General features: G+C 36.3%; 1 protein-coding gene across 7 annotated transcripts in view; it reads left to right on the top strand.

The window, feature by feature from the left end:
• LOC308666175 (ankyrin repeat and KH domain-containing protein 1-like) overlaps positions 1-24987 on the top strand; it is a 117126-nt gene that overhangs the window by 41571 nt on the left and 50568 nt on the right. For 4 of the 7 annotated variants that reach the window (XM_081324771.1, XM_081324769.1, XM_081324770.1 and 1 more), the window contains exons 9-15: positions 1573-1764; positions 3153-3262; positions 4375-4462; positions 5199-5326; positions 5502-5645; positions 6632-6746; positions 19154-19903. In XM_081324771.1, the coding sequence (XP_081180897.1) occupies positions 1573-1764; positions 3153-3262; positions 4375-4462; positions 5199-5326; positions 5502-5645; positions 6632-6746; positions 19154-19903 (1527 nt within the window). The remainder of the gene's footprint in view (positions 1-1572; positions 1765-3152; positions 3263-4374; positions 4463-5198; positions 5327-5501; positions 5646-6631; positions 6747-19153; positions 19904-24987) is intronic. The other 3 variants (XM_081324773.1, XM_081324768.1, XM_081324772.1) reach the window with 1 other exon arrangement.

The following is a 24987-nucleotide window of genomic DNA, read 5'->3' as shown; positions in this document are numbered from 1 at the left end:
GATTTTCTCTCCCTATTGTTGATTTATGGATCTCTCATTTTTTTAAGGGGGGCAGTATGTCAGAACCCTATCTTTCTATCGGCATGGGTTTTCTCATCCTTTTGGGGTTCTGCCATACTCTGGGGAGGGAGGGGAAAGCTTGGGGCGCTGATGTGTATTTCCTTTGCTTTATTTCCTGCTCTGTCCCCTTCGATGTTTCTCTAACGGTGTGAGAATGGAATGTGCCTCTGGTCATCTGCCTTATCTCCAGCCGCAGAAGAAATGGTGCAGACACCCTACAGCCTTGGAAGCGGCGCCTTATCATTCTGTTCCCATGGTGCTTTCACAGCTGTGGATTGGCCTGTTTGAACCGTCCAGATGGACAGTTGGGGTGGGGTTACTATGGACACTGATTCACATGGGAAACCCTCAGATCCTGCCTTCTATTCCTGCTGTCAACATCTTCCAATAAAAGTTCCTTTTGAAATGATGCCGTTTCAAGAGTTCTGCTTTCTTGGGAGTACTGATTGAGGCGGGTCCTTACAAATACTTTTTATTTGTAGTTTGAAGCCTAATACCTTATCGCAGTGCCATCCGAAAGCTTGAATTAAAATGGCAATTAACTTTGCACAGAGATAAGAGATAGTCAGATATGAGGGCAAAGACATTTGTGTGGCAACAGTTTCTATATAAATGTGGGCTAGAAAAAGTAAATACAGAAGGAAGAACATCGGAACTCATTCAGTTGAAATGGAAATGCACCAGAAACCTACGCACTTCTGATTAAATTGTGTATACCATTCTTGCTTTTCGTGCCTTCCTTACACTGAATGGATGTCTGATCAGTGCTGCATGCACTGTTCTGTTTGAAGGAATTATGGGTTAGCAAAAGAGAAGGGTCTCTAGAGGGTTCTTTGCTTTGGTAACTGAGTTTTTAAGGATGGTAAGGCAATTGGCCCCTAGGTTGATGATAACAATTTAAAATAGAGAGATGCTTGTGGGCTGGATGTGGCCTGCCATTTGAAGTTATCTGTGTTGTAGTCCCAAAGAGAAATATTATAATCACCTTGCCCACTGTGGTACTAAAAAATGAAGGGCAGTCACCTCAACATCGACAGGGCAACAAGTCCTTTATCTGTTTGTTTTTTTTAAATTAAAATTGTGTTTCCCATTTCCCTATAAAGTGACCTTTAGCTATGATTAATGAGTGTGAGCTCTGAGGTGGAGAAGGAAGGGGAAATTGCATCAGTGGTCACTCTTATTGCACAAGTCGATTGAGAGGGTGGAACCAAGCAAAAGGCAGCAACCCACCTCCACCCAGGTTCCCCCTTCATAATCTCTGCATGCCCCTTTCCCTCCTTCTACCTGAAAAATGGAGCAGGAGGAGGTAGCAGTCTCTGGCAGTATATCTCTGACTGCTGCTTTAAGATTAAAAACTTCTCTGGTATACCTCCTTGTTTAAAACTTTATACACATAGACAAACTACACAGCCTAATTAATACTTATAGCCCCTGCTAAAGAAATAAAGAAATGGAATGCAAGTGTTTTTATTAATTATTTTTAATAATTATATAATTATTATTGTTTCATAGGTGCTAATATAAATGCACAGACAGAAGAGACACAGGAAACAGCTCTAACTTTGGCATGCTGTGGAGGATTTTCAGAAGTAGCTGATTTTCTCATTAAGGCAGGAGCTGACATAGAACTTGGTTGTTCTACACCTTTGATGGAAGCAGCACAAGAGGGCCACTTAGAGCTGGTGAAATACTTACTAGCAGCAGGTATGTTTGTAGGTACAATTCAAAGTCTTAAGGAACAATGACTTTAAGGCCTGGTTCAGTTTTATGGTTAGCACTATTACTGGCATATATCCATAACAGGGCATGAGATGGGCAGCACACAAATCAGATAAAACAGTAAAATTAAATAGTAGCTGTCCTATTATGGAAGTAAGAATTTGGGCTTGATTAAATCAACTGGTGGCAGCAACAACAGTATATAAATTTTTTTGGCTTGAAATTACTTCAGGATTGCACAGTAAAACTACTAAAGAGTTGGATTAGGATCTATTGATGGGGAGTGGTGAAAATTTAAGTGATTGTGGACATTTTCATCTTAAGGTTTTTATTTTTCTTTAATCTTACAATTTAAAAATGCCAAATAAAAGTTCTGCTCTGTGGAAAGGACTCTTTGAATTCAAAAGGGACACTCACTTAACAATGCTTTACCGATGGCCTACAAAAAAGTCAGTTATGGCCTTAAATTAAAACTTAAGAGTGTCACCCCATTCCCATGATCCTGTGGTCACAATTTGGGCACTTGGCACCTGGCTAGTATTTATAATCCATTGTAGCATCCTGCAGTCATGTGATCACAATTTGCAACTCTTGACAGTTTCTGGCAAAAAAATGCCATTGGTTAAACTGGATTCACACTTACGACCACATGATTAGACTTACAATCTCACAGCCCAACTTACGATCATGGTAAAAATTGTTGTAAAATTGTGTATGGTCACTGATGACTCAATTGTATGACTGCAATGACTTGAAATAAATTCCAGTCCAAATTGTGATTGTAAATCAAGGATTACCTCTATGTATAATCAAGTTGTTTTCAACCAGGTAAACTGGTACAGCACCATAAAAGCTTTTCATCCAAGTAATACTTGTGAAGAATACTTTTTCAAGAAAAGCAATACACAATGGATGAATTGGAACAAAATGTTACAAGGGTGCTTAGATAAACTAATATTGAATAACTTTTCCTTTGGTCTTGGCGGTTTTCCAGTATAACAACAAATATTTTTATTAGATCATAGCGTTTATAAAGATCACCACTGGAAAGTATTTCTGTTTTCGTATCTGCTTAATGTTTCCAAAGTTTTTCTCGTAATTTTTATTCTACAGTAATACTTAGTGGGATTGAGAAATCATACATATATAATACATTACAAGAACATTCACTAGTAATGTTTAATATGCAGTCTGCTATTAGTGATAGCCTAAAAATGTTTTTATAATCTGACAAATGGGGTTTTTTTCCAAGTGGAACTTCTTATGTGTATCTGAATCATTTTAGTACATTCTAGATGAAAACATATTGCCAAGCATTTTTTTATTTATAGTTCCTAAATACATTCTCATAGCAGTTTATTGATTTTCATCAGGTGCTAATGTCCATGCTACAACTGCAACAGGAGACACAGCTTTGACTTATGCCTGTGAAAATGGACATACTGATGTTGCAGATGTTCTACTTCAAGCTGGTGCAGATTTAGTAAGATTTTAACATGTCTTTAAAATATTTTCAGTTAGTTTAATTCCTTGCTGTTGCTCACATTTCTTTGCAGAATAGATGTGGTGTAAATTACATTGTTATCTAGAAGAGCAAATGTAATATAACCATAGATTAGCAACCTATATTTTGCTGTGGCTTAATTTATCCCACAATATTCCACCAAATATTTTATCATTTTGTAATCATTGCATCAATTTTCAGAATAGTATTGCTTTAGTCATGTGCTATTTATAGGGTGTGTTTTTTTCATTTTCTCATGCCTTGCATAAAAAAATGAACAGCACATCTTTTATTGACTAAAGTGCTGTCTTGTTCCACCTCTTATCCATGTATAGATAAATCCACTTTCCCTTGACGTTACTTTGTTTGTTAGTGTAGATTCAACAATAGTTAAGATTCAATCAAGATAGCAGTCTTCTCTGTACTTGATACCATCAAGTGGCTCAGGACAAGAATATATATATATATATATATATATATATATATATATATATATATATATATATATATATATATATATATATATATATATATATATATATATATATATATATATATATATATATATATATATATATATATATACTTGGAAATAAGTTTTTGCTAGGTCAGTTTCTTTGAAAACACTTGAAACAAAATGAAACATTGAGATGACAGCTGAGGAAATCTGAATGCAACATGTACTTCAAGAAGACTCAGATTATTATTGGTCTTACTGGGTTCGAGGCATAAAATAGATAAATAAGGATTATTTGTCCAATTGTAGCTTTTCTTCCTTCTTCTAAAATTTGCTTCTCCACAAACCTAGCTTTAAGATTAGTGTCCTATTTAAAAGATGTCTCCTGGATAGAGTAGACAGTTTCCTTTTGTCTTTTGAAAAATGAAAAATTAGGAATTTTCCCTAGAAAAGAAGTTCTGTCATGAACCAATTTTTACATACACCATTGTGTTGAATTAAGTCTTTTGTTTAGAATGAGACTTTCTATGGCAGAATTAAGTGATTAAAACAGTAAATATTTTAAGCACATAGTGGGATGCAATAATGTTTGTTAGTCTGGTTATACTTTTTCATTTTTTTAAAAAAAACATAGGAACATGAATCTGAAGGTGGAAGGACACCATTAATGAAGGCTGCAAGAGCTGGTCATCTATGCACTGTACAATTTCTTATTAGTAAAGGTTAGTAGCAATATGAACTGAGGGATTGCTTAACATATTTAAAGTTTGTAAATTTTTATTTATTATATTTAAAGATGAGGTTACTGTCTCATTTTGGTGTTTATTTGAAATAAGTTTAATTTGCTATTTTGTGAATGTTATTTGATTATATTAAACTGCGCTTCCTTAGTATTTCTCTTAACAAATCAGTAACACATAGTCTTACAATCAATGTATATAAATGTAGTATGCAATTGAAAGAAAGTACTTCCCTAAGGCAATAGATTAGCTGAATGCATATTATTACAGGAGTTTCCATAAGTGAGAAAATCTAACAGTTTTGTAATTGGAAATAATTGTTCCAAAATGCCCACCTAGATTAAACCTAGAAAGAAGCCATTTCTAATCTGGTAATTATACAACAACTTTGCTCTCTCCTAAACAGCTCTGAAAACACGTCAGAGTCAGAGGAATTTACTGAATTAGGTCAACTAAGGTGCCAAAATCAGAAAGTGATTTATTTAAAAAAAAATTCAAAGAAGAAGACATATGTAAAACTAACAAAAATTTTCCCACTAAAATGTTATTTCAAAATCAATTCCTTCCTTCCTTCCTTCCTTCCTTCCTTCCTTCCTTCCTTCCTTCCTTAAGTAATGATTTCCTGTAAACAAAATAGTTTTGAATCTGAATGCTAATTAGAGATTACATGCACTAATTATTAATTAGAACTTTCATTTAATTGTATCTTCTGTCATAGGTGCCAATGTTAATCGGGCTACAGCTAATAACGATCATACAGTGGTATCATTGGCATGCGCTGGCGGCCATCTTGCTGTTGTTGAGCTACTACTAGCTCATGGTGCCGATCCCACTCATCGTCTTAAGGTATTCCAAGTAACTCAGTTTATTATTAAATTTATTAAAGATTATTAATTGTCTAGGTAAAGAATCCTAAAATATTTTAATTATACCACTGATTTGATAATATAATATTGAGAACCTGATGCTACAGTCTTCAATACTACTTATTTTATATTTTCTTCTCAAATTTATATCTTAGGATGGCTCAACTATGCTCATTGAAGCTGCCAAGGGTGGTCACACAAATGTTGTTTCCTACTTATTGGATTACCCAAATAATGTTCTGTCGGTTCCAACTACAGACATGACACAACTTACACCACCATCTCAGGATCAGTCTCAGGTCAGTTTTTAACTTTGTCACTTGAAAACAGCTTTTCCCCTTTACAGATTGAGATTAATAAAAGTATACATTTAAGTTAAAAAAAAATCAATTAAATAAATTGAACTCGGTTAATTCCTGGATATTTCCTGCAATTTCTTATATCTGTTGACTGGAAAGAATTTGAGCCAGGGTACTGTATATGCATCTGCATATTTTCTTTAAAATCTGTATTTTAACTATAGGCCAACACAGAAGCAAAAGTAGAATAGGTATGTAAATATAAAAATGCAAATGGAATACAAAAAAATACATTATATATGTATTAAATCATAAATCCCAATTTAGCACAGTTCAGTTTAGCAGACTGGATTGAACAGACAAAATCTATATGCTATTTTATGCACCCATAAGACTTTTTATGAATATATAGAATCCAGTTTCACTATAATGAACTTTCAAATAGTCAATGCTCCTTTCCCCCAAATTTTTTTATATATATACATATATTAAAATAAAAGATTTGGACATATCCATGCTTTGGCAATCAAACAGGAATAAAATATATTGACTTAATCTAAAATATATTGACTTAATCTTCACTTTGTATTTAGGATTGTGATGGCCATCTTCATTTTATTTAAGTTATCATTTTATATAACAATGATTGTTTGTACTCTCCCTCCCCAGTTGATAGAAACATAAAAAGCATTTTAATGCTACTTCACAATTTCCTTTTAAAAACCCTATTTCTCTCACAGTATGTTAGGCATTGTGTTATAAGAAATAATGAATGAGAAAAAATATAGAGATAGCTTATACAAACATAAATGGAACAACTTTTATGACAGAAGTGAAGTGATGGAATGATTTTAGTCTAACAGCTAAAGAGTTACATGAATAATACAAGTAAACACAGAACTTTAAGGCAGATTAAGATTGTTCTAAACATGTTGGAATAATGTATAGATTACAATTTAACATTGACATCTTGGTTTTCTCTTGAGTTGATTTTACAGGTTCCACGTGTACCAATGCATGCACTTGCCATGGTTGTACCTCCCCAGGAACCCGACAGAGCTCCTCAAGAAAATCCCCCTCCACTTTTGACTCTCCCAAAAGGTTAGTAAATTATCTTTCTTACAATTTATGGCATGTTAGCATTCTGATTTGGGCATTTAAGGGTTGAATGTACGTCTGTTTGAATCTACACTATATCTTAACCATTAATAATAGAATGTATTGAAAACATAACGGCAGGATCCATACTTTATACTAGCTAGGGACATTGGTAAATTAATCTATATTTCACTGAATAGATTTAGATTTTAGAGGATTTACGGGTTTGTTTAAAGAATTTGTTCTACCCTCTATAATGATCAAAATAATCCAGTATACATCAAATGAAGTGTATTAATAAAAAAGTGAAGTGAAATCTGCGATCTGGTATGATACATAAAATCACTTTCTACAACAGTAAATTAAACTAGAATGTTTAACATGAATAAACAAAATGTGATGCGATGTGCAAATATGAGTTTAAGAGTACAGGACAAATAGTGAATAGATGGGGTTGAATAATCTGGAAGTATCTTTTAAGCATTTTAAGTAAAAGCTGTTAATAAAATATGGAAAAATTCTCTTTATATATTATTTAAATTCATATAATGTTTTTCTTAAATATTTGGCCAAGATAGCCATACCCCTGTGTATTCTATGCTTGAATTCTGCAATCATTTTTTCAAAGAAAAAATATATTTGGATTATGCAAACCCAGCATATTTCAATTATTTATTAAATCAGTTTTATATGCTTTTTCCTATTGTAATACGAATACAAATTGGGAGGGGGGACATTACTTAATTACTTGAGTATTTGCATTATTAATAACAATCACATGGACTCTGAGTGGGCAGTTGTAATAAATTAATAACAAGAATATTTAGCTTTAGAAACATGAGTAGGTACTACTCATAATCCTAAATACTACTTTTTTACGTGAGTTCTAGAAATCTAATGAAAATTAGTGAAGAAATATGATCTTTCCTAAAATGGAAATAATGCAACCAGTGCATACCCTATTCTGTATGTAAATTTATAACTCACACACCATCTGATGTTGTTGCCAATCTGCAGATTAGTTTGGGCCTACAGGAGCGATTAATATTGAAAGAGCAGTGGTTTAAGAATATTAAATGAGCTTCCTGCTTGACTTCTATTTCAATCACTATGCTGCTGAATTTTTTTAAAAAATATCATTCTAGCAGGTTGTGTTAATAATTTGGACAAATGAGGACTGTGTTCATTCACTATTGATTACCTGCAGCATTGATACATAGTACTATATAAAGCACTGCAATGACATGTAAAGTCACATGAGCACTTACCTGCTGCATCTTAAAGCATCTACGGGCAAACATGCATTTGGTTTAAGGACGTCCAGGCAAGTGTTATATTTATATTACCACATGCTGCACAACTCCCCCCCCCTTTCAGATCTTAAGTGCTGCATAAGATCTCTAATTCAGGAAATAAGTGGCTGAGTTTGACTTCCAGAGTCTGGTATACTTTCCATTTTAAAGATAATGACATTTGTAATTCAGTATATCTGAAGAGCAACAAGCTGGGAAAGTTTGATTAAAGAAATTAATACTCTTACAGTTGATAGCAGTCCCTATATCTGAAGGTCATTTATGTTTTATTTAAGCAAAATTCTTCCCACTTGGCCCTACCCTGTATGTAATAAGTATATTGGCTGGCATTAATGTTTGATAATAAAATTTAAGCCAAGGTTTCCATTTTCATTGAGAGTATTAAAAAAAACACTTAACACTTCAAAAAATATACAAACAAATATAAAAATAACAGGAAAAAGGAATAAAAAAGAACATCCACTTCTACGTGGCTTAGATTTCCACAGGGTAGAGGGTTTTGTTTGATTTATTATGGGTAAATGACCCATAAATATATTCTTTGGGGGAGATAATGGGCTTTCAAATTTGATTTTAAATATTTGTTTTTAAGCAGATACATTCTTATATTTCTGTAGTTAATAACAGTGTCAATATATTTTATATCCCCCCTCATCTCATTAGTAAGGTAAAGGCTAGCAACCACGCAATCCACTAAAAAATTGCCCAAGGGAATTATTTTAAAAAAACATTCAAAATTTCTTTAGCTAGCAATGGAATGCATGTTTTATGGATTTTTTTAGCATTTTAATTTGTCTGCTTTTAATAGGATTTGTTGTCCCACTATTTTTGGCTATATACCACCCAGAATCAATTAAGAGATGGACAGCCATTGGAATTTGATAAATAAATCGTAGTTAAACACAGATTTTCAACATCTGCTTACACGAACAGCCACAAATCTGTGTTCCTGTAAAGAAGCAAGGATAGCAGTGGCAAATAAACCCACTTCTTTGCCTGTTGTCTTGATTCTTTTGCCTAATGCATCTGGCAGTGCACAATTTTATATTTGGAAGACTGCTAAAAGTTCAAACAGCAGGCAAAACAATATAATTTTTGCATTTGGCTGTCTGAAAACTCAACAGCATAGCAGCTGTATGGACAATGCACTGGAGCAATGCTCATTTATTTTGAAATCTGCCTGAAAAGAACAGCCTGTCTCAGAACATTCAAAGATGACATATTACTGCTAGTTTTTTTCTTATGCCCATAATGGTTTCTAATCTCTGGAATATGATTAATCATCCTCCATGCATTTCCATTTCCTCAGTTAGTTACAGTGTGCAGTCAATTGTTGCACAGATGAAATCTTTGTGTATCATTTTATTAAGTTTATTTTCTAAACTTTCAGTGCTTGGAGAAGTTTAAAAAACAAAACCCAGTTGCAGATATTAGAACATTGGAAAAGACATGAAATTAAATACCCAGTTTTGAGTGTTTTGTTTTTAGCTTAAAATTGTTAAAATGATTGTTTTGAAGAGAGAACATTTCATTCTTACTTAACATTAGTAGCCTATTGAAATTGTATTAGATACTTCTATAAATCAAAACATGGTGCTTTTAAAAACATAGATCTTCACTTGCAAGCATTAAGAAAGCTTATTTGTGTGTCTATTAAGTTCACAGCAGGTGGCCCTGCCTAATTGAGTATGGCTAATCTTGGATAAAGCTAGACTTGTATCTGCGTTGCACAAAGATGTATTCATTGTTCTCTGTATCTACTCAGAGAATTCCCTTGTGCTAACTTTGATTAATCCAAATGGATAGAGATCAAGAGAGTCTATGGTCCTTGTTCTCAAACCTACTAAACTGAAAGTGATTCCATGCAGTTAGAATGGCTCACTGAAAACTTAGTATGCACTACTTTAAAATAGTGCCCATATCATCAAAAAAATAGCAATAACAGAAGGGACCTTGGAGATCTTCTAGTCCAACCCCTTGCTCAAGGCAAGAAACCCTATACCAGGGGTAGGCAACCTCGACTCTTTTATGACTCATGGACTTCAACTCCCAGAATTCCTGAGCCAGCATGGCTTAGCTTGGAAACCTCTCTCTTTCCCCTCAGCATGGCTGGCTCAGGAATTCTGGGAGTTGAAGTCCATGAGTCATAAAAGAGCCGAGGTTGGCTACCCCTGCCCTATACGGTTTCAGACATATGGTTGTCCAGTCTCTTCTTAAAAACTTTGAAATGCCTCTAAAATATGCCACATCAGTTGCTGAGTATCCCAAGATCGAGATCACGATGCAGAGCAGATGATAAGCTTTTGACCATTCTGAAGAGTTCTGCTGAACAACAACTGAGAAAGCAGTGGAGGTCATAGAAGAAGCTACCTTTGATATTTAGTGCCATATGAATGGGTCGACTGCATAGACATATGTCTGATGAATCATTTGCATTCCCCATCAGAACTCGTCAGAAAACCAGGGAGAAGCCTGGGCTTCCCAGGCCTGATATGGTATTTGCTAACTGGTTGCCTAGTAAGAAGTCAAAATGCAATTTTTGCAATGAATTGTAAAAAATTGCAGTTTTTTAATTAGTGCTAATTCTATTCTCATAATATAAAGATATAATACTTAATAAGATTTGTAATACAAGAAATAATTTGCTTAGACTACTGATGGGGAATTTGACTATATGTTTTTGCTCTCTGAATTAGAATACAGGATAGCAGAATCTTAAAACAAAAATGTCTAATTATAATGCAATCTTAAACATAACCATTGTTGGAAACAGGAACTAATAAAATACGTTGATAGACTCAAAATCATTTTTTGTTAAATGATTGAAGCATGAGAGGAATTGATTGTTGTTGTTAGCTGCGAAGTCGTGTCCGACCCATCGCGACCCTATGGACAATGTTCCTCCAGGCCTTCCTGTCTTCTACCATCTTCTGGAGTCCATTTAAGCTCATGCCTACTGCTTCAGTGACTCCATCCAGCCACCTCATTCTCTGTCGTCCCCTTCTTCTATTGCCCTCGATCTTTCCCAGCATTAGGCTCTTCTCCAGTGAGTCCTTCTCATTAGGTGGCCAAAGTATTTGAGTTTTAGCTTCAGGATCTGGCCTTCTAAAGAGCAGTCAGGGTTGATCTCCTCTAGGACTGACCGGTTTGATCGCCTTGCAGTCCAAGGGACTCGCAGGAGTCTTCTCCAGCACCATAGCTCAAAGGCCTCAATTCTTTGGCGCTCGGCCTTTCTTATGGTCCAACTTTCACTGCCATACATTGCAACTGGGAAGACCATAGTCTTGACTATAAGCACTTTTGTTGACAGGGTGATGTCTCTGCTTTTTAGTGTGCTGTCTAGATTTGTCATGGCTTTCCTCCCAAGGAGCAAGCGTCTTTTAATTTCTTGGCTACAGTCTCCATCTGCAGTGATCTTGGAGCCCAGGAAAATAAAATCTGTCACTACCTCCATTTCCTCCCCATCTATTTGCCAGGAATTGAGAGGGCCGGATGCCATGATCTTCGTTTTCTTAATGTTTAGTTTCAACCCAACTTTTGCACTCTCCTTCTTCACCCGCAACAAGAGGCTCTTTAGTTCTTCTTCACTTTCTGCCATTAGAGTGGTGTCATCTGCATATCTTAGGTTGTTGATATTTCTTCCGGCAATCTTAATTCCAATTTTTGATTCATCTAGCCCTGCCTTTCTCATGATGTGCTCTGCATATAAGTTAAATAGGCAGGGCGACAGTATACAGCCTTGCCGGACTCCTTTCCCAATTTTGAACCAATCAGTGGTTCTGTGTCCAGTTCTCACTGTTGCTTCTTGGCCCACATATAGGTTTCTCAAGAGACAAATAAGATGGTCTGGTACGCCCATCTCTTTAAGAACTTGCCACAGTTTGTTCTGATCCACACAATCAAAGGCTTTAGCATAATCAATGAAGCAGAAGTAGATGTTTTTCTGGAACTCTAGCTTTCTCCATGATCCAGCGTATGTTAGCAATTTGATCTCTGGTTCCTCTGCCTCTTCGAAATCCTGCCTGTACTTCTGGTAGTTCTCGATCCACATACTGCTGAAGTCTAGCTTGTAGGATTTTAAGAATGACTTTACTAGCATGAGAAATGAGTGCAATGGTGCGATAGTTTGAACATTCTTTGGCACTGCCTTTCTTTGGAATTGGAATGTAAACTGATCTTTTCCAATCCTGTGGCCACTGTTGACTTTTCCAAATTTGCTGGCAAATTGAGTGTAGCACTTTTACTGCACTGTCTTTTAAGATTTTGAATAGCTCAGCTGGAATACTGTCACCTCCACTAGCTTTGTTGTTGCTCAGCTTTTCTAAGGCCCACTTCACTTCACATTCTAGGATGTCTAGCTCGAGGTCAGTGACCACCTCATTGTGATTATCAGGGACGTTAAGCTCATTCTTGTATAGTTCTTCTGTGTAATTTTGCCACCTCTTCTTAATCTCTTCTGCCTCTGTTAGGTCCCTGCCATTTTGGTCCTTTATCATGCCCATTTTTGCATGAAACGTTCCTTTCATCTCTCCAATGTTCTTGAAAAGATCTCTGGTCCTCCCTATTCTATTGTTTTCTTCTATTTCTTTGCATTGTTCATTTAAGAAGGCATTCTTATCTCTTCTAGCTATTCTTTGGAATTCTGCATTTAATTGGGCATATCTTTCTTTTTCTCCCTTGCCTTTCGCTTTCCTCCTTTCCTCAGCTATTTGCAAAGCTTCCTCAGACAGCCATTTTGCTTTCTTGCATTTCTTTTTCTTTGGGACGGTTTTGGTTGCTACCTGTTGTACAATGTTGCGAACCTCTGTCCATAATTCTTCAGGCATTCTGTCTATCAAATCTAATTCCTTAAATCTATTTGTCACCTCTACTGTATATTCAACAGGGATATGATTTAATTCATACCTGAGTGGCCTAGTGCTTTTCCCTACTTTCTTCAGTTTAAGCCTAAACTTTGCAATGAGAAGCTCATGGTCTGAGCCACAGTCAGCTCCTGGTCTTGTTTTTACTGACTGTATAGAGTTTCTCCATCTTTGGCTGCAGAGCACATAGTCAATCTGATTTCTGTGTTGACCATCTGGTGATGTCCATGTGTAGAGCCGTCTCTTGGGTTGTTGGAAAAGAGTGTTTGCTATGACCATCGTATTCTCTTGACAAAATTCTATCAGCCTGTGCCCTGCTTCATTTTGTACTCCAAGGCCAAACTTTCCTGTTATTCCGCTTATCTTTTGGCTTCCTACTTTAGCATTCCAATCCCCCATGATGATAAGGACATCATTTTGGGGTGTTAGTTCTATAAGGTGCTGTAGGGCTTCATAGAACCGGTCAATTTCATCCTCTTCAGCACCGGTGGTTGGGGCATAGACTTGGATTAATGTAATATTGAATGGTTTGCCTTGGATTCGAACTGAGATCATTCTGTCATTTTGAGGATTGTATCCCAGTATTGTTTTTCCTACTCTTTTATTGCCTATGAAGGCTACTCCATTTCTTCTGAGGGATTCTTGCCCGCAGTAGTATACCTGATGGTCATCTGAATTAAATTCACCCATTCCTGTCCATTTTAGTTCGCTGATACCTAAGATATCGATGTTCAGTCTTGTCATCTCTTGTTTGACCACGTCCAGCTTTCCTTGATTCATGGATCTTACATTCCAGGTTCCTATGGAGAAAAAATCTTTACAGCATCGGACTTTCCTTTCACCACCAGACACATCCACAGCTGAGCGTCCTTTCGGGTTTGGCCCAGTCGCTTCATTCTTTCTGGCGCTACTAGTACTAGCCCTCTGCTCTTCCCCAGTAGCATATTGGACGCCTTCCGACCTGAGGGGCTCATCTTCCAGCGTCATATCGTTTTGCCTTTTGGTACTGTCCATACTGTCCATACTGGAGTGGGTTGCCATTTCCTTCTCCAGTGGATCACGTTTTGTCAGAACTCTCTGCTATGACCTGTCCGTCTTGGGTGGCCCTGCACGGCATAGCTCATAGCTTCATTGAATTACGCAAGCCCCTTCGCCACGACAAGGCAGTAATCCATGAAGGGGAGGAATTGATTACTAGGACCCTTAACATTTAATTAATTTTTCTGGTGTCAACTGGTATATTCAAAAATGATGTTCAGTTATATAATAGAAATATTTAATATACCTCTAACAGAAAGACATCCACGGATAATAGAACATTGTATATGTTCCACAGTTCCAACCAAAATTTTATCCTGGGTTTATCTTTTTAAATTTTATTAGAAATTTGAAAGAAATAAAATGTTAATCATAAATAATAATGTAATGAGATAGAAGATGAAATGATGATGAGAGAAAGATATATACAAAAAACATGGAAATATCCCTTACCGTAAGTTTTCAGTGGAACAAAATAATACATTTTTAAAGGTTGGTTTTTGAAAAGGTTGACCGTCATTGGGCTATTCCAGATAACTGGATTAGTAATTCAAGAATGTCTGCAACAAATAGCTGGCAAGATTTCTATAGTAACCTTTTATTTTAGATTTCTGCCAGGTGTTGATTGTAGTTTTGCTACAGTACTATATTTGAATTTTCTGCAAGTTGTGCAAACCTTCTTTCTGTTTGCTAATTTCTCATGTACTCCTTATCTGTATTGAAGAATTAGATGCTTATTCAATAATCAGCTGTATTGATTACTTTTCTGGATTATTGAAAGAATAGAGTTTTGAGGTATTTCTTTAGAAGTATATATAATTTCAGGTGTGAAATCAACTTTAGCAAAAGTACCGTATTTTTCGGACCATAAGACGCACTTTTTTCCCCAAAAGTGGGGGGGAAAACGGGTGCGTCTTATGGTCCGAAGGTGATCCGTATGGCCAGCCCCAACCTCTGCAAGTGGAGCACGAATTGGCACGTGCTGAGAAACGCCGATCTCACGCTCCTGCACTCTCCCTCGCTCGGTTTCAGCTTCCCTTGCTACAAGAGAAAGCAGGCTGAAACGGAGTGAGGAGATTGCCAGGAATGCGAATCGGCTGATCTCGCGCTGCTGCAGTCTGCCTCGTTTCAGCTTGCTTTCTCTTGTAGCAAGGGAAGCTGAAACCGAGCGAGGGAGTTTGCAGGAGCGCGAGATCGGCCGATTCGCATTTCTGGCAATCTCCTCACTCCGTTTCAGCTTGCTTTCTCTTGTAGCAAGGGAAGCTGAAACCGAGCGAGGGAGTTTGCAGGAGCGCGAGATCGGCCGATTCCCATTTCTGGCAATCTCCCTCACTCCGTTTCAGCTTGCTTTCTGCAAGAGAAAGCCGGGCTGCAGGGCCGCCTCCGCGGGTACTGCTCTAATGCAGAGAGGGAAGGACAAAGAGGGAGGGAAGGAAGGAAGGAAGGAAGGAAGGAAGGGACAATGGGAGAGGGAGGGAGAGAAAGAGAGAGGGAGAGAGAGAGAAGGAGAAAGAATTTTTTTTTCTTGTTTTCCTGCTCTAAAAACTGGGTGCGTCTTATGGTCCGGTGCGTCTTATGGTCCGAAAAATACGGTACCTTCCTTTTTGTTTGGATTAGTTCATTATGCTGTATTGGGAAACTTTGCTGGAGATTTTTTAAAAAAATAGTTCCTTGGTGAATGAGAAGACATTACTAAATAAATTATTACTAAAGTTCCACTGTTTCTGTATTAAGTTTCCCAGTATTTTATATGGAGCATCAGGAAACCTCTGCAAGAGGTTCTCTGGAAAGGAGAGGAATCAAGCTGTACACAATCTGATTTCATTAGTAGGAAATTAGTCTCTTGCAAGTCAGGTTGTGGGAGGGAAAGAAGTCTCATCACCTTACTCAGTGACACTTTTTCAGCATTCTGAAAGAGAAGACACAAGCTGCATGGGAAAGAAAATTTAATGCATGTGAACCACTGCTATTTTAGGGGGAAAAATATTTACCCATTTTCAAGTTTCATAAACAAAGGATTAAACTTGAAGTGGTTGGAACTGAATTGTTTCTCTAGGTAGCATTATTAGATTTTGTTGTTGTAAATTAGCTTTTTAAAAGGTGAGATGTGAGTGACATTAGTCATTGTAAAGATTTTCCCTTTTTAGCAGGTAGACTCAAAGAAGAGATCTTGATTCCCCCTGAGTAGTTAGTTTTGCTTCAATAGATTTTTCTAAAGATTATACTGATTGTGAAAAATGTATACTTTGTGTTCATAATTTTGACTTGAAATATCCAGTTGAATTAAAAGAGTTTTGGCAGCCCTGGTTAAATTGTATTTTTGGTTGATCCTTAAGTGAACAGAAATGGCACAATATTTACATGATAGAAAATGATTATTTTGCAAATTTGAATATATGCTTATGGTTTATGTGCAGTTGTTTGCAGATTCAGAGTAAAGGAGCAGTAAATACGAACTTTGCAGATGTTTTGGCAGCCTTTTAGTTGATTCAATGCTACTTCTTTTAAACTGCTGTAAAGTTATTAATAAGATCCCACAAGATAATTCACCCATTAGAGGAAGAAATTCTCTGAACCAAAATCTCCTCTCTAAGTAAGTGTGAAATGAAGATAAATTCCCCCTTGTTAAGACATAGAAGTGATACGGAATTATCAAAGTCAAAACCACAATTTGAAAGAAAACTCTGCTAGAGCTGCCTGAAAATTGTTCAGATCTTCAAAAGAGAACTATAGACAGTTATACTAAGCTTGTACGCCGCCCTGAGTCTTCGGAGAAGGGCGGGATATAAATGTAATAAAAATAAATAGATAAATAAATAAACAAAGTGTTTGAAAGGGTTAGTTGACATTGGAGTTGCTGTCCACAAAGCGGCTTTTCTTATACAACTCTTATGTGTATGGGAGAATTTTCAGGATACATTTGCTCTATCCTCGTGATAAAAGTAATAATCCAATGTTTTCAAAAGAAAACAATGATATTCCTGAAGTATTTTCAGATAAAGTGTATGAAACAAAATTGAACTGCTCGGCTATAAGCATACACAATACATTTGGAGAAAAAAAAGGATGATAACTTAAACAAGGGGATGTCTCTATTTTGGTTTGAGGATGTGAAACAACCAGTGGCTTGGGAAATATTGCTAAGGGTGGCTAGAAGTTAATGTCCCACAGTCAGTGGGTAAAAAGCTTAAACTGTATATCGGCTGCATATTTCTTCAAGACTACAATCTGAAACCAGCCTTGAGGCATTTACAAGAAAAAAAGATAAAAAGTTTTGAAATAATCTTCACAGTCCTGGAACTTGAAAATATCGAAAGTTTGTGGGGAAATCCCAAAACATGCAGTATGTGCAAGGTGACTTAAGAATGCTCAGATTTCTGAGCTAGAAGATTTCTGCAACTGAAGAGTGAGAGAAATTCCAAAAGCAAGAATGAAAAGGGTTTTAGCTAACTACAGGATATGTTAAAAGGTGAAAGATTTATACAATCTGAAGAGAAATCAGAGTATATGGTTTTGCATATGTTTAGAATCTGTTACTACTGCAAGGTAAAAAAAGGTAAAGGGGTCTCTCTATGGAGTTTACTCCACTAGTCGTTGCTGACTATAGTGGGTGGTACTCATCTCCATTTCAAGGCCATTGAGCCAGCGCTCTCCGAAGATATGTCTATGTACATGTGGCCAGCATGATGTTACAGAGTGCTGTTACCTTCCCACCGAAGGTAATCCCTATTTACTCATATTTGCATGCTTTTGAACTGCTAAGCTGGCAAGAGCTGGGGTGAGGACAGGAACTCACCGCGTCGCATGATGCTCGGGTCTCAAACCTAGGCTGTTGGCTTTACAGCTGACAAGCTCTGCCTGTTAACCACTGAGCCACCGCACCACCCTACTACTGCAAGAGGGTTTGTTAAAAAGAACTTGAGTGGTGGGATATCCAAACTATTTTGATTGCTCTGGTCACTATTTTCTTCTTTTGAATCTGTAAACAAATGCACATAAAGATATATAGTATAGTTTTAATATCAGAAACTTCAGCTATAATTTACATTCTAGGCAAACATCTATTTCAGTTTATCTTTTTACATTGCCAAGATCTTAGCGGAAGAAAGAGTTAAGAGTTAAAAGTGATAATCGACATGTATAAAAATAGCCTGATTTAGTGAGATTCCATAGTTTGAGAACACAGTTGTTCAGTCTAATTGTGGTACAGCAAATCAGGAAATAGACTTTTTAAATCAAGAATGTTACATTAAAAAAAGAATAGATTCATATAAAAGACAACTAGATAATTTCCCCCACAAAATAGCACATAAAAACAGGAAGAACCTCAGAAGTACCTGATAGTCTTAATTGAATATAATAAGGGTTTTAAGATTGTTTAGTTTATGATATTTACACTTAAAGGAAAACTCATGTAAGAACATGGCTATGGGCAAAGTTTCTATTGGCATTGTATAATTAGTATTATTTTTTAATATGAATTGTTGTTTTTTGAAACATGGAATTCAGTAGCTAGACATTGATACAATTTTATATAACCTTGGAGCAGTGAAATCAAATGAAATACATATGTTTATCTGGAATACCTTGTATAATTTCTTGGACATGTATAAAGGTCCTCCTAAAATTCTTTGTTTACCCTACAAAATATTTGATCTATTATGAATATATTTTTTAAAATTTTGGATATTAACACCAAATGTATTCACTTGTGAAAAATATTTTTGAATTTGGACTTTTGCACAATAAAGCTCCTGTCCCAGAATGGCTTGTATTTGCATCCAGGTTGAAATGGCAGTAATTTGTTGTTAGATTAGTTTGTATTGCATTTATAAATCTGCATAACTTTTCAAAAATAGTATATTGTTCTTGCATTTGTTTAGCACATCTCTTTAAAAAAGGTGGGTGGGAGTGAATATCTGAGTGTTGCAACTGTTTTGAGAGTTCAGTTTGAGTTTCCAAGTGTAGAAAATTATTTCCTGGTAACCTACATTTCAGACAGAATCTTCCTTTGAGTGTTAAAATTAAATGGGTCCATATTTAAGCTCCCATTCAATGTTTTAATGTCTTTTCTGTTTCTGAGTAACGGCTTTTATCTACTTTATCTTAAAATGGTTAGATTTGGGTGGGAAAGGTTTGTGGAAGATATGGGTGCACTGCAGCATGGCATTTTTTCAAACATTTTTCGTGTGCTTAGGTACATCCAAGCAGAAGTCAACTTCCCTTCAGGTAGCAGATCAGGAACTACTATCACCTTTTCACCCATACCAGCCTTTGGAATGTATAGTAGAAGAAACTGAAGGCAAACTCAATGAACTTGGACAGAGAATTAGTGCAATTGAAAAAGCACAACTTAAATCATTGGAGTTAATTCAAGGTGAACCTTTGAATAAAGATAAAATTGAAGAGCTCAAAAAGAACAGAGAAGAACAAGTACAAAAGAAAAAGAAAATATTAAAGGAGCTGCAGAAGGTGGAAAGGCAGTTGCAGATGAAAACACAGCAGCAATTTACCAAAGAATATTTGGAGACCAAAGGTCAGACAGAGGCTCCACTTTCTCAGCAGCAGCAGCAGTGTCCACATACAGGTGTCCTCCCAGAACTGGAAGCAAATGAGGGCCTTCCTGGGGATAACCTTTCAGAGTTGTCACAGGTTGACAGTGTCCTGCGTAAAGATGAGCAACAACACTCTCCTTCATCTCCTGAGCAAACTGAGTTTGCCCCTCTTCAGCCTCTTGCAACACCACAGTGTAATTTTTCAAGTAACATAGGTTGTAATGGGACAGATTCTTTTGAACTTCAGAAAGTATTAGGTAATCAGCAAACTATAGGACAGCAGCAACCAATTGCTGGACATGTTCAGGGACTGTTAGTTCAAGAACCAGATGGATTAATGGTTGCCTCGCCAGCACAGACGCTTACCGACACTCTTGATGACCTGATAGCAGGTGGGTTAAGAAATGTACCTTTTCTTCAATAAATATGTGTGTTATTAGTTTCTTTTGTTCCCATTGTCTTTCACAAAGTTTTCTAGTTTTCCCTTACTGTTTTTACAGTTTTTATTAGTTTTAATGTTGGCATTCAGTTACATCCAACGTTTTGGATTGTTTAATCAAAAGCAAAATACTAATGTTTTGCTTTATTGGATTTTTTACTGTATTGATCCATTTGGGTTTCATTTCTGATACAATAACTATTATGGGAATCTTTTCAAGAAAGGATGTCAGTTTATAGAATTGTGCAAATACATATTTAGTTTATTTATGAGACGATGGTATTTTGGTGAATCTGACTGTAGGGGCTCTCTTCATGATCTCTAGATAGCGTTCTCAAGGTAAGAGCCTTGATAAGAGCCTTGGTGGAGCAGTGGGCTAATGCCTCCTTAAGTAACACCAGCTGCCTGCAATTAGTGCAGGTTCGCATCCCACCAGGCTCAAGGTTGACTCAGCCTTCCATCCTTCCGAGGTAGGTAAAATGAGGACCCAGATTGTTGGGGGCAATTAAGCTGACTTTGTAATAATGCCGCTTGGGGGTGTGTGAAAGCCCTAACAAGCAGGCATATACATAGAATGAAGGCTACTGCTAAGCTTGTAAGCCGCCCTGAGTCTTCGGAGAAGGGCGGGATATAAATGTAATAAAAATAAAATAAAAATAAATAAAGGTGACATTGATTCAGAGGAATTTTTAGTTGAATTATATGTCAATAGAACTCAATCTCTAATGACTTATTTATTTTTATGTAGCTGTAGAATGTCATAAACCTCTAATCAGTCATAAGATGGAATAGTTTTGAAAAGTATTCTCCACTAGTTAAAAGATATAGACCAAAGATACTTGGAACAAGGAGTGAGAACGGTTATATTTGGTAATAAATTTGGGCTTTATTTACTTATCCATTTTGCACTATTTGAATGCTGTCCCAATCATAGCTATCCCATCAAGCTAGTACCTCAAATTAGGGTATTTGAAAACAAATGATAGATCAGCTGCTAGAGGTAAATTGGCAGATGCTCTTTCTTACACACACACACACACACACACACACAAATTGTGCTGAATAGAATCAAAATACCTATTTGATTAGCATGTTTTCTCATAGTAGCCAACTAACATGAATGTGAAACTCCAAAGCAAGAGTAAACCCAATCCAAAAGTGGGTATTGCAAGACTTATTGCTTCCATTACTGATAGTTGATAGCTGTTTTATCTGGCTAGCAATTGATAGTTTTGTTCTCTATAAAATTGTTTAATCCTCTTAAAGCAGGGGTCCCCAACCCCTGGGCCGTGGACCAGTACCAGGCCATGGCATGCCAGCAACCGGTCCGCACAAACAAGCAAAGCCCCATCCGTGGGATGCAGGCAGCACACAAAACCATGCACTTTCTGGTCCGTGGAAAAACCTCTCTCCACGGACCAATCCCTGGTGCCTAAAAGGTTGGGGACCTCTGTCTTAAAGGACACAACTTGTCGTCATTACTACATATTATGGTATCAAATGGTAGTGCATTGTGTGCTATGCAAAGAGAAATGTCATTTTATTTGTACTAAATTGATCATTCTTTTATCACTGGATGACTTTAGAAAGAGCTGATCCCTATTTCTTTGGTTGGCAGTAGTTTAATCAGCTGTCTGAGGTAGGAAGATGGTCTGTTGTTCACTCATTAAGGCTGCCCCCAGCTGCTTACTTTCATGCATTGGTAGAGGCACTGCCACTCTTGCTGATGGGTGGCTAGTCGTTCTAGAAAACTGTGACCTAAAGAAAATGAAAATAGCTGTTTCAGGAGATGGATTAGGAGGGCGATGGAGGGTTGGCTTTTAGCCTCGATTAGCTTTTATTTTTGGTCTCTCTTCAGAGTGGCTGATTGATTTCACCTAATGATAGGGTTTATTCTAATTGGTTTTCTTAAACTATTGTATTTGTTAAGTGGTAATTCTGCAGGCGTGCTTTTTAATGATAAGCAATATTCCATATTTTGGGAGGTTTTGTAACTGAAAAATGAAAATAAAAATTTATTAAATAAATGAATTATCTTGGAACATGGAAAAAAATCAGGTATTATACTGACAGATGGATGATTTTTGTCATAATTCCTTACATGAAAATGCTTTCAGTGAATTCTGTTCTAATTTTATTTTTCTAACCAGCACAGACAGTCCTTGCTTAATGATGCTGATTGGGACCAGAAATTCTGTCGTTAAGTAGCATGGTTGTAAGGCAAAAACCATATGACTGCATCACTTAGTGATGGCAGTTCTGGCAGTCCCAATTGCCATCATTAAGTGAGGATCACAAGTAAAGATCACATGAGATTCTTGCTTAATGCATAGGTCATTAAGCAAGCTTCTCATGTGACCTTGACTTGCCACTACTTGCCAGTTTTCACATTGACTTTGCTTGTCATAAACCAATAGGAAAGATCAAATCGCAATTCTCCAAATAATTAGAAAACCTTTAATTTGATTGATTTAATTTACCAAACTTATGTTGGCTTTTCTTCAGCAAGCTTTAAATCTTTAAACTACTTCTAGTGGTCTCTTTTTAGTATTATAACATGTTCAACAATTCTAAAACAATTAAATTTCAGATGAATTTTAATTGAACGGATTAGAAAAATAACTCTTATCTGTTGTCATTAATTTTGCAAGAACTGTTCAGATTTCCTCCCTTAAAATAATGATTTGGGCAATGGTTTCTTTTCTATTTCTTTCCAGCAAAAAGAATTTTAAACAGTTCTCTTATCTATGTTATTTAAGGTTTACCCCTTTTTATTCCTTTAATATTCAGTAAATTATTTGTTATTATTAAGTGTGGGTTAATGTGATGGAAAGTTAATAATTTAACTCCTAACCAGGTGCTTAAGAATTATAAAGGTGGCATCTAAAAATATAGGCAATTCCAAGCAGAGTAGTCACTTTGAAGAGAGACCAAAACTAGGGTGTTCAAGTCTGATAAATTCAATATTTCTAGATATCGAGAAAGTCCGTTAGGTATCACTTCGAGTGCTCCAGTCAAAATTAGTATATCGATTTTTATCCCACATAATTCAACTTTGACTGGTCAAAAGTTGAAGATGAAAGATTAAATTCAGAATCATTGCTCTTGAGAGTTTGCTGACCAACGAATATCATGAACTGCAGGCAGGAGATTTTATCTTGTCATTGTAAATGGAATATGTGCCTACCCATATGAAATTCAGCATGGCTTCTCATAGTCTAGGATACTCTTCATTCTTCTTGATAAATTGGGAGACACTGGGGGATTGGAGCATCAGGTTTTTACCATTAAAACAGTGTTCTCATCAGAAAATAGAATTACTACATCCTCTTGGGCAAGGGCTGAAAATATTTATTAGTTAGAAAAAGATTTCTTCTCTTTGTCCTGGAGAGTAACAGTGAGAGCAGATATATAAAACGTAACTCCCTCTTCCCTGCAGCAACTTAACACCTTCTCCAGTATTTCAATAAAAAGTATGTCTCATTCGTTATCAATAATGACATAAAAACTCATCATTCAGTCCTAATCAGCAGAAGTCTACTAAGAGCTCCCAGGTCCCAGCACCCAAAGGACTTGAGAGATGTATATATTTTAACCCTAATCAAATTAATCCATTTTGTAATCCAATTTATCACTTTATTTAAGAGATAAAGCAAAAGAAATATTTTTCCATTTATAAACAGATTTTTTAAAACCAAACATCATTCAGTCCCGGTCAAAATGAAATTCAATAGTTATGAGAAGATATAACATATTAACCAAGATTGATTGAATCAAATTCTTTGCTTATTTTTTTGCTCTTTTTAATCCCATCAAATAGTGTCCCCCAGTGATTTTTTTTTATCTTTCTGTTTTTGTCTCCTCTCCAAAACAGCTTCATTAGTTTAACACATCCCTCTGTAAATCCAAAATATCCACTCCTCTGTTTTATTATTGATATGTCCCCTTTAATTATATTCCATTTAATTAAGATATCAGCAGTTTTGTTTGTAAATCCATTGTGTCATCTTTTTCCACCAATCTTATATTCTAGTATTTTAAAATCCATTTTCAGATTCACAGCGTCTTTTTCCATTTATCTGGCATTTTTAAAACATACAAATCCACATTCAAATAAGCTTCACTCTCTCTTTTATTGAAATAAAATCTGTTGTTTTTCTATATCCTCTGTTACAGTATCAGACAATCTTGTAAGTAATTTCTGAGTACATTGTTCCCAAACAGACTTAATTTCTTCTGTCGTCAGACAGTATTGCCCCATTGAATTCATGTAATTCTTAGCTCTCTCTGATTCCCACTGGTCTACCTTCATGGTCTCTTACCAACTGTTTATCTTCCAATCAGCAAAGTTTTCCCACAAGAGGATTTCTTACAATTAATGTAAAAATGAAGGCAAATATACATGTCCCACCGGAACCAGGACCGTTTTAATTTTAAAATCTTCAGATACTCTTTATAAAGGGTTAAAACACCCACAGGAAATGTTCTATCAAGTCCCTTTAGCCTCAGAACCAAAATTCTCAGAATCAACGTCCCTTTTGCTGTTTTCCAAAAGTTTTTTTTCTTTTTTAATCCTTAAACCTACATAAAATTTATTTATTTATTTATTTACTTAAATTTATATGCCGCCCTTCTCCCTAAGGACTCAGGGCGGCTCACAACAATAAGAATTAAAAAAGAACAAACATAGAATGAAAATTTAAAAAGAATTAAACTAGTAAATACAATGATAACATGACAATTTAAAACCCAGTAAAACCTAATTAAAATACATAGTCAGTCCAGACCCGCTTGTTGAAACAACCAAGTCTTCAGGTCACGGCGGAAGGACCAAAGGTCAGGGGCCGTCCGCAGCTCCAGAGGTAGTTCGTTCCAAAGAGTAAGTGCAACCACAGAGAAGGCTCTCCCCCTGGGAGCCGCCAGCCGGCATTGAAGAGGCCGATACTGTGGGAGCGAACGGGGCGATGGGAGGTTGACAATGGCAGCAGGTGGTCTCGCAAATACCCCGGGCCTAAGCCATGTAGGGCTTTAAAAGGT

The sequence above is a fragment of the Vipera berus genome (genome assembly GCF_964194415.1).
Source record: "Vipera berus genome assembly, chromosome: 3".
NCBI classification, from domain to species: domain Eukaryota; kingdom Metazoa; phylum Chordata; class Lepidosauria; order Squamata; family Viperidae; genus Vipera; species Vipera berus.
This window is presented reverse-complemented; position numbering and strand designations above follow the sequence as displayed.